The sequence below is a fragment of the Cetorhinus maximus genome, chromosome 11, assembly GCF_964194155.1.
Source record: "Cetorhinus maximus chromosome 11, sCetMax3.hap1.1, whole genome shotgun sequence".
Classification (NCBI taxonomy): domain Eukaryota; kingdom Metazoa; phylum Chordata; class Chondrichthyes; order Lamniformes; family Cetorhinidae; genus Cetorhinus; species Cetorhinus maximus.
In genome coordinates this window covers 14533083-14546537 of record NC_135889.1, presented here as the reverse complement: position 1 = coordinate 14546537, position 13455 = coordinate 14533083, and the positions used below count along the sequence as shown (strand labels likewise).

The window sequence follows — 13455 nt, the reverse complement described above, 5'->3', positions numbered from 1 at the left end:
TGGGGTTCCATTTTGAACATTTCATCTTAACTCAGGCTCATTGGACATTAGAGTGCATCAGTCTTGAGTATAAATCTCAAGCTTACTGAATGATTGAATTGTAGATTTTTGTGGCTACTCTGCCGAAGTGTCAGGCACACATACTGTATCTTACCCTCTTCTACCGTAGGCGAGAATGTTTAAGCAGGTTATTCACGTGGAAAGGAAACCACATCTTATTCTTTCCCCATAACCAAAACAATTACACTTTCCATCCAGAATCACCAGATAGCGATCAGGATTATGGCCCCTCCTTGCCTGGGGGACTGCAAAAGCAATTGTAGTGTGGGTCAGTTGACTCAGGCCAGACTGATTGATGGAACATTAGAACACTCGGTGGTGCAGGGGGTTCCAAACTATGGGCTGCAACCTGTCAGGGTCATAGGCTGATCATTCGGAGTCGTGAACTCTGGGGTGATAATGGTGAGTGGAGACTCTGGCCGGGACATGGATATTTTTTCCCTGAATGGTTCATCAATGGGAACAACTTTTCTCTGCCTTGATTAGTTGTCCTTTTAGTGCCTTGATTGAGCATTCAGTTCAGCGCGGATGCGCTTGTAATGGAGGAGGCACTTGGAATGTTCACTGTGGTGAATGGCGGGACACTCCTGCGATTGGTGCCAAGGCTTCATTATACACATGTATGATTCTTAGCTCCACCATCCCATCAGAGTCTTCAAAACTATTGTGGACAAAATCATTCACCCAATTTAGCAATCCCCACCCTTCCACCGCTCAACAGCACCCCCCGCCCCGCCCAATAACTCTTCCCTCAAATCCCGCTCAACAACTCAACCCCATGCTCACCGCTCTCACTCTGGAATCAGACAAATATTTAAGCATTAAAATGGGGTCACAGAGGGGAAAGAATTGGGAGGCATTGAGGTAGTGTCTTAATCCATAAAAACATCAGGAACTTCTGCCCCTTTTTGTGTAGATAGATAACCTTTGTGTTAAAGGTTCAGTGGGTGGCACTCTTGCCTCTGACTCAGGAGATTGAGAGTTCCTACTCCAAGACTTGAGCACATAGCCTAGGTTGACACTCCAGTGCATTACTGAGGGAGTGCTGCTTTGTCAGAAGTGCTGCTTTTTGCATAAGACATTAAACCGAGGCCCAGTCTGCCCAGCCAGGTGGGCGTAGAAGATCCTCCAGTACTTCTTTTGAAGGAGAGCAGAGGGGAATCACCCTTGCCCAATATTTATCCCTCAACCCACATCTGTAAAGTTAATTACCTGGTCATTATCACACTACTGTTTCTGGGAGCTTGCTGTGTGCAAATTGGTTGCTGCATTTCCTACAATGACTTCATTTCAAAAGTTCTTCATTGACTGTGAAGCACTTTGAACATCCCGAGGTTGTGAAAGATGCTGTAAAAATCCTTCACTTTTGACAGCCTTATAAAAGGCAAAATAAAGGAGATGAGAAGCAAGAGGTAACGATTAAGCCATTGAATGAAAGCAGTCACTTACGGGTAATCCAGTTGGTCCAGTGGTCCCGTTGCCTGGGCTACCAGTTTCTCCCTGTCATCAATTAGAAAAGGAGTGTTAGAAAAAGCTGGATGCACTATTCAAGTGAAATAAAAGGATCAAGTCAAACTTCATATAAGTCTAGGTGGGAACTAACTTTTTAATCTGGTCTGTATCTTTTGAATCATAGAATGTTCGACTCAAACATTTAGCCCATTAAATTCTTCACTAGTATTTCCCTCCACCTGAGCCACTTAGTCTAACTGTGATTGAGCGAAATGAGAGTTGCTTTAGTCCCAGAGGCTGCTCTCTCACCAGAGAGAGAGAGAAAGAGCGAAACAACTGATGGTGAGTTTAACCTGAGGGGCACCACACCTCAGGTGAGGGGCAAAGTTGAAAAGGCGGGGCCTTCATGGGTGACCTCAGTTGGTACAGGAATTGAACAGGCGCTGTTGATATCACTCTGCATTACAAAGCAGCCCTCCAGCCAACTGAGCTAACTGATCCCCCTTAACTCTGTACCTCTGCTCACTCTCCATATGAAAGGATCTAATTCCCTTTTCAAACTGCTTCAAGAATGTTTTGTCAGCAGGGAACTCCAAATTCTAAGCATTATCTGCAAAATCTTCCATTAATTCTTCGGTGATTCATTTGCTCACCTCTCATATTGCATCAACAATCAGTGAAAGCAATCTTGCATTATTTACCTCATCATAGGCCTTCATGATCTATGAAGCTACCACTAACATCTCAGTTCTTGAACAAAAAGATCTCACATCTTTCTTCATAGCTATAGTCCCTCAGCCCTCATGAGTAACATCCCATTGCATCCATGGAGGACAATTTTAACCAGAGCTCATGCCGAGAGGGAAAGCCACAGGATCGGGTGGAATGTCACTTTTACACCACAGGTACCACCCCTTCCCCGCATCATTCCCCCCCCATCCCTTCTACCAATATCACCCTCCACTGGCTTCAAGGAGACTCAATTGAATTTACCTGAAGAGCTACAAGTGTCTTAATACAACTTGGCACATTGAAGACTGGAAATTGGTCTGGAGCTGCCAACAGCAAGGTAGTTTGGAGACAGGGAAAGTGGGCTGAAGCTGGTAGTGGCCCACTTCACTACGTGCCCTGGAGGTGCACTCATGCTCCTCTGGTGGCCACAAAAATAGTTCAGGGCTTTCCTTTGCTGGGCCTCTTTGGTTCCAATGCACATAGAACTGTCCACTGGTTCTAACCAGTTCCTACTTAAATTATAGCAAACAGGGTCCTATTTATGACAGAGTCTCCCAATTCCCATATTAAAAAGGTGCTTTCACCTGAAACAGGCGGGAGCTTTGAGACCTCAGGTGTGGTAGGCCCCTTTCAAAATGGAGCTCCCCATACAGCCAGTGTTACCAGGGCAGTAAGAAAACCAACCCTATTCTGAGGCTTTTACTGCCCTGTTAATGCCAAGCAGGGGTACTCAAAACGGACACCGTCATGTGGGATTGGACTCGCATGCAAGCCAGCTTCCCTTCCCTGCAGGACATTCATGAGCTGGTCAAGCTTTTATGGCAATCCAACAGATTTCATGGTTAACTTCTGGCATCAATTCACAAATGAACAGATTTGTTCAATTCGATTTCACAACTAGCCACATCGGGATTTGAACTCACGATCTTTGGGTAGCCCGGCCAGCATTTCTCCACTCATGTGGACTCATGCGCCTTATTCCCATTATCTTGCGGAGGAGCCTGGGATTCACTCACTGGTCTTCCCAATTCTACAAGGGTGCATGGGGGATACCGTGACTAATTTTCCTGCTTGTGCGATTCCTGGGGGAGGGCTGGCCTTTTATCCTGTAAAGGAAGCTGTCCGAGGGAGTCTATAGCTCGTTCCAAAATCTTGTGAACTGAGGCAGGCGGCCTATCAAGACCTCATTGGAAGCTCCTCTGGCTGAGGAATTGCAGGCAATAGAATCATATTCTGCCCAATCCCAATCTACAGTACTGTCATTATAAATGGTCTAGGGCTAGGCTCTGACATTAGCATTCCTTCTGGGCCAGTTTTCAAAAGATTAAGTTGCTGGATTCCTGCTGAACCTACTTGAATTAATGGTATATAATGATAAATGTGTTACTAAGAACACCCAGCTGAAACATTGACATCCACAAGCATTGCAGTGCACTAACAAGCGAGCAACTTCACTTCCTGAGGTAAATGATTGAGAGCGTACTGGTGCATCATTTTCTCCATTGCTCCTATCTTCCTCCCAAAAATTCTGTCTCCAATTTCCCTTCCTTCTAAGCTCTGCAAACTTCCTCAGAGGCTGCGGTGCTGTCTCCTTTACCACAACCCAACTGTCTTCACAGTGTGCTTCCAAATCCCTGTAGATTCCTGGGGCGGTGTTTTCCATTCCAGAGTCTTAGGGCGGGATTTTCCAGCCCCGCCTGCTGCCAGGGTTGTCCAGTCCCACCAAAAGTCAATGGACCTTTGGCAGAGCCACCGAATCTCCGGCAGTGGCTCCCCCCACAACAGCGCCAGAAAATCCTGGCCTAAATCCGGTGGTTGAAGCGAAAGTCGGAGCGACTTCCGCTGGAAAGCGGGGTGGCATAACAGCAAGATCTTGTGCTGTTCAGCTTATTAATTATGCAGCCGCGAGGAGCACATAGAATCTTGTGGTGGGACAGTCAGGAAGTGGCCCGCCCCACCATCATCTCATAGGTTCCAACATCCAGGCACCATATTTGAAAATGGCGCACGGACAGCCATTCACTCTTCCACTTTGCTCCTTGACTCCACCCCCGCTGCCCCCCCCCCCACCCCCCAACTAGTCCCGCCTCGGTTTCACCCCTCCCCTGTACCCAGCCTTGGCACAGCCAGTGTGACGTGCAGCTGATATCTCTCAGTGATGGTGTGAAAGGAAGGCAAAAGCAGGTTCTACTGACCTCAAAGTCCAGGAAGATGTTTACCATGCCAGGTGTGTACAGTGGCGAAACAGAACTTCCTAAATTCCCTCTGGGGGATGCGCTTAATTTGGAGGGTGACAAGATTCCGGTGTGTTGGGCTTTTAATGAGCATTCATGAGATGCAAATGGGGTTCCCGACGTATAGATCAGCAGGAAACTCAACTCTTTAAGCCAACACAAAAGTCTGGAGAACAAGATTCCAAACTATTTTCCTGGTTGGAAAACTGATTTTTGACCTTCCTCCAAACCTTGGTCCCCCACCCACCGCGATTCCCAGTATTGGCAGGAGTGGAAAATTCTGCCCACGATGTGTGGTCCTACTCTCCCTCCTGAGGAAGGCCAATTTGATGGGGTGAGAGTGTAAAAGGTTGGACTCGAGCCTCACTGTAGAGCGGAACTTGGGAGCCCCAGTGAAGGAGGGGATTTCAATCCAAAGTTGGAAGTCAGGAGTGTGACAGAATACCATCTACTCGCCTGGACAAGTGCAGCCGCACTTAGAAGCTCGACACCATCCAGGACAAACCATTCCACTTTATCAGTAGCCTGACCACTGCCTTAAATATCCAAACTTTCCACCAACACCACTGACTTTCCACCTGACTGCAGCGTTTACCACTTACAAGATACATTATGACAAGTCGCCAATGTTTCACCACCAATCTCCACCGTAGAACGACAAGGGCAGCAGGCGCATGACAAACCAATCACATTCAAGTTCCCCTTCGAGTTGCACACCATGCCAAAATATAATCAGCGTTCCTTCACCACCGCGTGATCAATATTCTGAACATCAAACCTAACCGGGCTGTGGGGATACCTTCACAATACGGGCTGCAGTGGTTCACCTCTACCTTCTGAAGGACAACAAGAGATAGACAATAAATACTAGCCTTTCCAACTCTGCCCACAGCCCAGGGATGAATGTGATTAAACAAAAAGGTCTTCATGTTAATGCCACAGTGTTATTTCAGAGTCCAGGATCTTTAACATTTGCAAGATGACTAGAAGAAAGTGGGCTGTTAATTCTGCTGTGTCAAAAGCCTTCTAAGTGAATGATTAATTTGACTTTTCTCTTTCAGATACTGACAGAGTACAAATGGCATTTTATGCTTCCAAATCTGGTTATTGTGCTTTTTCTTACCATGTTACCCATTGGGCCTGGATCACCTGGGTAGCCCTTTGGACCTCTGGGTCCCCTGGTTCCCTGCAGGATGAATGAAACGTTAATTAGCTCTTTAAGAATTCTCAGTTACAAATTCAGAATGGACTCGCTATCACGAAGAAAATAGAGTGAAACCAATGTGCCATGAATTGCATCATCAAGGAGGCAGTCACTGTGATCCCTGGTTGGTTTGTTGCACCTTACATTCACCACTTCATAATGACTATATTGGAATAATATTCTTTCTCAGAGTCTTAGCTCATGGGTAAGCCTGACTTTGGTTTGCACTGTTTCTTGGCAATTATTTCTTTTTCCCACGTTGGTGGTGTAGCTGGGGATAACTTCAGTTCAACACACAATAATCTGCTCCAGGCACAAACTAGGGTTCAGGATTTTCTTTGAGGGGTGAATTCTCACTGCTCCAGCATCCTCACATTGACAAAGGGGCATCTGCTGGCATTGAAGCAAAGGAGAGGGGGTGGTGCCACAGAGCGCAGCAACACCTTATATTTATATAGCGCTTTTAATGGAATAAACCATCCCAAGGCGCTTCACAGGAGCGTTATAAAACAAAGTGTGAGACCAAAACACAAGGAGATCTTCAGGCCAGATGACCAAAGCTTAATTTAAGAGGTACCCTTTAAGGAACCTCTTAAAGGAGGAAAGAGAGGTAGAGAAGTGCAGGGAGGCAATTCCAGTGCTTAGGGCCTAGACAACTGACAGCCACCAGTAAAGGAGCGATTAAAGTGGTGGATGATCAAGAGGCTAGAATTAGAGGAGCGCAGCTACCTCAGAGGATTGTGGGGCTGGAGGAGGCTACAGAGATAGGGAGGGGCGAGGAAATGGAGTGTTTTGAAAACAAGGATGAGAATTTTAAAATCAAGAAGTTGCTGGACCGGGAGCCAGTGAGCACAGTGGTAATGGCCAAATGGAACTTGGGGCAAGTTACAACAGGCAGTCGAGTTTTGGATGTTCGCAACCAGGAATGAACAAGTTAAGCATTGTCCATGATGATGGACAACGGGGCATTCAGTATTGGGATGGTGTGCACCCAATGCAGCCTAGAAATTCCCAGCTGTTAGTATCTGATTCAGATGGATCTGTGGGTTCGAAGAGGGGGAGGCCCAATACCTGGGGGTGGTGTAATGAAGGTGGGCTGGTGGGGTGTTGGGGGGTGGGTGGCGGAGAGTGCCGGACTATTAATATACCAGGCTTATTTTCAGGAGTCTGGAAGACTACCCTTCTCAACCCCACACTTGTAAAGAGGATCTTTACCTTTTGAACTAATTTTGAACATGCACAACCTGGTCCAGGCCAATCCAAAAACGGCAATAACGATTCAATGTACATGATGGGGTCCTGATTTGTATTTTAAGTGGGCATAAGTGCCTGACTGCCCAGGGAATAGGAGGCTGCATTGGTGTGTGGGAGGCAGGGGGGCGCTTACTGGCCTCCATATCCAAAGAGGACGGAGGCCTGTAAACTCACCTCATGTTTGTGGAAGAGCATTTCACAAACTCTGCTCAGGATGGGGAGCAACGTTATTATCAGCGAGACATTCCTCCCCAATTCTTGCCACAGTATATGAGTGGGTCTGGTTGTTGGGGTTCGGCTCAGCCTGTAAGGGCCAACAGCAAAGTACCAGACCATATACACTGATCAAACCTACACTGGAATTAGATTGTTCAAGTAAACGATACAAACCTCTTGTCCTGGACGTCCCATATCGCCTTTAAATCCCCTAGGTCCTGGTTGGCCAGGCTCTCCCTGAGAAAAAGGAAAGCAAAGTGTTCAGGAGTCGCAGCAGCAGGAGTGCACATTGGGTAGGTGGAATGACCATCCCACCCTTATACTGAGTTAACAAAAATACCACATTGATGGTTCACCATCAACCTTCTCAAGGACCAGAGATGGGCAATAGACTGTCAGCGATGCCCAAATCTTGAGAATAAATAATTTGTTGATCAAGGGCTGAGATTGCAGCTGATTTTTTCTTTCTCTATCCCCAAAGTTAAGTCATATTGTAGCATCTCTAACGAATGCCCTCAGCACTCTCCCACATGGGCCCGTGCGTGCTCAGATATTCACACAGAGAGAACTGCCTCCCAAACATTAGAGGTATAAAAGTTTAACATTCGGGGACAGGACAATTTCTGCTCTCTTGGGTGGTGAAATGAAGGTCAGAGAACAAGTCCAACCTGCTTGATGGCACACGGTGTCATGCTAAAATTATGTGAGATGACAGATTTAAGCTGGATGTCAGCGTCTACACTGCCAGGTCAGAGTCGGTGTGAGGCAGGAGTCACTTGCACTGACTCGCAAGAAACCTCTGGCACTTTAACCTTAGCGGAAATCTTTGAATTTACTTATATCATTCCCAAGGTGTTTCCAGTTTGCGGCAGGGGCTCAGCAAACAACAAATTTGCCCGCAATCTCCATAATTAAAATATAGGCAGATGGCACGGCCATTTCTTGCTATTCATTACCACTTTGAGACACAACGTTGACTCTTATAATAGCTTTCCTGAATTTCTGTTAAATGCACTGCTTCAAGGTTTGGCTAACATATGGGCACATCTGGATTGTTTTGTGCATCTGGTGTGTGTTATGCAGTTGAAAATTCCAGAATGGTTTGGTTACCATGGTTCCTGGTCTTTATTAGTCTACAGTGCTGTAAATCATATTAAAATCCAAGAGAGTTCTATTCTTACTGGGCCACAGAAGTTGTGTTCAACACCCTGGGGCAAAAATTGATTCTGGTCTAATTTATGGGCGTGTATACATTACACATTCCACCCCCCCTCCCCCCCACCATCAACAGGAGGATTGAGGCCTACCTGAAACTGAGCCTCATTTGATTCATTTGGACATGCTGCTGATGCCTTCGGAAGCAGCTCGCCCATTGCCAGCACTGTTCAGATTTTGGCCAACAAGAGTCTTTAGTTAATCACCCGAGAGGCTGGCGGGGGTAGTGGGGTGCGTCAACAAGAAGAGCAGGACTGGGGGCTGATCACGGGCCAGTAGTGGCCCTCAGCTGGTGCACTGCGGACCTAGGGGAGTACACCTGGCTCCACATCAAGCTTCAAAATACAAACTTACTTAACAGTTCAGTGTCAGCCACTAATAAGCCTCAGCCAGAACAGGAAAAGCCAAATAGAGTAGGCCCAACCATTGCTCTGCTCAGGGCAGCCCCATTCCCCTGAGGGGTCCTTAAAGAGGACATTACGGCATGCAAGGGGCTTCAGGCCTGTCTTAGGTGGCTGCCAGAAAAAAAGTGACTGACTCAAGGGGTTGGATTCTTTTTAGTCACAGTTGAGACTCAGGAGACAGCACCTGAAAATTGGTTCAATTGACACTTGTTCTAGGCCCAAGGAACAATTTCTCCCCTCCAGTTTAACATGAAGTAGTGTTGCGAGCTTTGCCTTTTCTACACTGTTTATTGTCATATTTTCCCCTTATGAAAACTTGGTCCCATTCACCCATCACCTTTCTTGACGTATTTCCAAACTTTGCTCATAACTCAGTCCCCTGACAACACAGGGCTCATTTTCACTTTTAGCGAGGTTGGGAATTGGGTGAGAGTGGATTAGGTGCTCGATCATTATAAACCTGTTGTGCAAAGGAAAATTGGCCAGGATGTATAACAGCTCTGGTAGCCCCAACTTCAGCTTCTTGTCCTTTCTATAATGCACAGCACCTTTCAAGTGGTTCTCATTTAATCCAACTCAGGAAAGTTATATTGACCATGTAGGGGGTACAAGATTCACCAGAAGGATACCAGGGCCAAAAGGTTAAATTATTAAGGAGGGGCAGCATAGGTTAGGCTTGTAGGCCATCAGGTTTAGAAGATTGAGGGGTTATCTGATTGAGGAGTGCAAGGCATTTAAAGCTAATGGTTGATAGGAATGATTTACTCTGGTGGGGGTGCCCAGAGCAAGGGGACATAATCTGAAAATTAGAGCTAGGCTGTTCAGAAGGCAAACCAGGAAACACTTCTTCACACAAATTGTGGTGGAAATCTGGAACTCTCTCCCCAGTAAAGCTGTTGGGGCCTGTGGATCAACTGGAACTTTCCAGACTGAGATTAATAGATTTGTGTTGGGTAAGTGTATAAGGACTATTGACCAAAGGCAGATAAATGAAGTTGAGATACAGATTAGCCATAAACTAATGAAATGAGGGAACCAGGTCAAGGGGCTGAATGGCCTCCACTTATTTCTATGTTCTCTTCTCAGGTCTGTCACAGATTCAATTCAATTCACGTCATTATTGTCCATACGGAAATTTGTTTTGAGTACATTATTCATTCGTTAAAATAATATATGTGAATTTATAACAATAAAAGGAAGAAGATTGCCCTATCAAAGATCTAACTTTAATTAAATATGTATGAAAAACTATTCCAATAAATTAAAATAATCAGAGAGTCTTGGCCTGAGTGCATTTCCTCAGCCGCACAAACTCCTGTTACAAGTCCTTATAGAGAAAGGTATACATCCCATTGAGAAACCTTGCATGTGTCAAATGGGGCAAAGAGATAGGGGGTGGGGTCAGAAACAACAGCAGGTTGGTAACCTGCATGACATCTGTTACAGCTGAGACTTCAGAAACATCATCTTGAATCAAAGCTACATTGGACAAAGTAGAAATATTGGCATCTTCACAGTGTTTCCAGAGTGAGGCAAATCAACATCTGTTTCGTAGCAAAAAAGCTTGAACACGTGTATTGCAGATTTTTAACAAGCCCTTATCAAGTTTCACTTTCTGCCCAATATTGTATGAATAGGAGGGATTTACCCGTGGGCACAGTTTGAGAGGAACTTACGAACAGTGGCAGTGTACACACTTCATTTTTCTCATCACATGTTTACACCAGGAGAGAACCATTGTGTTAATTAATAAGTAACAATCAATGGGCTGAGATCCACTGATGAATGAGTGGAGCTTCCATCCAATTACTCTTCTGCTTCGGTTAAGAGGTATCAATTAAGAATATATTTACCAGCTCGCCACTAATTCCAGGAGGACCTTCATGTCCTGGTTGACCATTAGGACCGATGTCTCCCTGTGGAGCAAGGTAATAAGAAATACATGTGACATTGCTGCAACTTAAATTCAGTTAATACTTCTGAATATAAAGCTAGTCTCAGTAATGGTGACCATGTAAACTCTCATCGATTGTTGTAAAAACCCATCTGGTTCGCTATTGTCTTTTAGGGAAGGAAATCTGGCACCTTTACCCGGTCTGGCCTACATGTGACTCCAGACCCACTGCAATGTGGTTGACTCTTAATTGCCCTCTGCAATGGCCTAGCAAGCTACTCAGTTCAATGGTAATTAGGGATGGGCAACAAATGTGGCTTTGCCAGCAATGCCCACATCCCATGAAAGAAGAAAGAAAAAAAAACAATGCTGATCACGCAGTCATTTTATCTGCTCTCTTCTTCACTATCTTTCAGTCCTTCTGTTACATGCCTTCTGACATGATACACAAGGTGTGGCAAGATGGAAAAGATTCACATTATCCCTGTTACATCCAAGACAGGCCCACTCCCAACCAAAGGACAGGATGTGGCATCAGTCACCAGGCATTCTTTCAGTGACTGCATAACCATTGATTGTGCAAGACTTCAGAGACAGGCAGAATTGTTCCTTGTGATGGAGACCACCAGAATGTGAACTCCATTTGATCAGTTATCCACTTTAGTGGGCTCATTGAGTCTAAATGATTATGGGATGACCTATTTGAGGTGTGTGAGATGATTATAGGAGTTAATTACATAGAGAGAGAGAAATTCTGGTGGGGAAGTCCAGAACAAGGGGGCAACGGCATTAAAATCAGAGCTAGACCATTCAGGGGTGATATCAGGAAGCACTTTTCACACAAAAGGGAATGGAAGTCTGGAACTCTCTCTCCCCACCAAAAGCTGTTGGGTCTGGGTGGATGGTGTGGGGGTCAATTGAAAATTTCAAAACTGAGATTGATAGATCTTTGTTGGGTAAGGATAGGGTTATAGCGTCAAGGTAGATAAATGGAGTTAAGATACACGTCAGTCGTGATTTAATTGAATGGCAGGAAAGGTTTGAGGGGCTGAATGGCCTTCTCCTGCTCCTGCATTCTTTACCATCAATTCTTTCCATTGCTTTTGAATCTTACCTTAAGTCCCCTAACTCCTCTTGAACCTGGAGGTCCAGGCAGTCCTGATTCACCGGGAGGACCCTCGAGAATAGGAGAAGTAAGTTATTGTTATTCAGGCAAACATCTGGAGTTGTACAGATGTGTATTAGTTACAATAATGCAAGGAACATCAGCATAGTGTATCCCTACCATCCCCCATCCCACCTCATTGCTAAACAGGTGCAGGACACATGAAGCCCAGCTGGAGCATTTGCCATAGGTTATGTACCCTAGGGGAATCTCGCCTAGGGCGCAGCCCTTTAGCCACTAAGACACTGGGATCTTTAGCTCGACAGATAGCAGGTCTCGTTTGGGTTTTAACATCCTACCGGGCATTGCAAGATTTGAGGTGCCCTCCCTCATCTTTATTCTTCAACCTATCCCAGGAAATCCCTTCAGGAATTGATCACCGTCCACTTGGGACCTTTACAAGTTCCTTCATGGGTTCCAATTCTCAGCTGGCATTGAATTCACTGATGAATGTTAAGGCGGGGTGGGGGGTGATGCCGGAGGCGGGGTGCGAATGGGACGGAATTTGTGGGGTAGCTAGGGAGGTCACTCAGATATGCCTCCCACCTCCCCCCCACCCGAACCATGACATGGGAGGGGTGGGTGAGGGAGCTACCCTGACTCCTGCCCACTCCACACCCCCACTGCTGAAGTCTAACTAGCCACTGCAAATGGGGCGGGGTCCCAGCAGAGCTAATGGGAAATATCCATTTTCTGGCCTTAGTTACCATCCAGTTTTATGCCTCATTGTGGTTAAACAGGTGGATCAGAAAGTAATTGTACGGCCAAACACTATTGGAGAGGATCCTTTTTCCAAATGGAGTTTATATGTATAAATCTTTTCCTATAGAAACACTTAAATTCCTCTAAGCTACTTTTAAAAACATGGCCATTAATCCATTAAATGAACACGCTGAGGCCTGTGTCAAACAGCACACTAAGGGATCTAGCAAATGCACACTGAGGGATTCACTTCTGCAGTATTTTAAAACAGTTGTTTCCTATCACTTATGCAAACACACTAATCAATGTGATCCCAGAGGAAATTAAACTCCTTAGGTTGTGTGTAATAAATACATTTCCTTCAGATTTTCATTCATCTCCTCAGAAGAAAGTAGATAGTTCTTACTGCCGATTAAGGGACTTCTAGAGAGTCTCTGCTGACTAATACAAGCTACACATACACAGAAGACGTGCAAAATTTGGCATTGAATTATGTGAGGGACTTGACGTACAAAGAAAAATAAATCACCTTTGCATATGAGAAGTGAAATATACGGCAATATTTGTGTGGTTCTCTCTGTTGTGTAACTCAGATACACCGGGAATTGATTGATTTGATCCCTTGGTCAAAAGGATCCTGGTTATGCATGTAAAACCATCTCAATTACCTGCTCGCCGCTTTCTCCGTCATTTCCTGGAGGTCCCTGTGCAGAAAAAACAAACATTTATCAAAACAAATCATACAAGACAGGAACTTGGAAGGAAAAACTTACTTTCTCGTGCGTGAGGGAACACTAGGTAATTCATCATCATCCATGGCCCAGTGAAGGTTGCTGTTCTTATCACACACTCTTCCCTTGAAGAACAGCAGGAAGCACTCACAGGCTGAACAGTCTGACAGGCCATTCCATGAATACTCCTTC

General features: G+C 45.4%; 1 protein-coding gene across 1 annotated transcript in view; it reads right to left on the bottom strand.

Annotated features, from left to right (window-relative positions):
• Window positions 1–13455, bottom strand: part of col6a1 (collagen, type VI, alpha 1) — a 99828-nt gene that overhangs the window by 48998 nt on the left and 37375 nt on the right. The window contains exons 18-23 of the mRNA XM_078551561.1: window positions 13201–13236; window positions 11780–11842; window positions 10625–10687; window positions 7327–7389; window positions 5602–5664; window positions 1510–1560 (exon numbers count right to left, since the gene is read on the bottom strand). Of these exons, the coding sequence (XP_078407687.1) occupies window positions 1510–1560; window positions 5602–5664; window positions 7327–7389; window positions 10625–10687; window positions 11780–11842; window positions 13201–13236 (339 nt within the window). The remainder of the gene's footprint in view (window positions 1–1509; window positions 1561–5601; window positions 5665–7326; window positions 7390–10624; window positions 10688–11779; window positions 11843–13200; window positions 13237–13455) is intronic.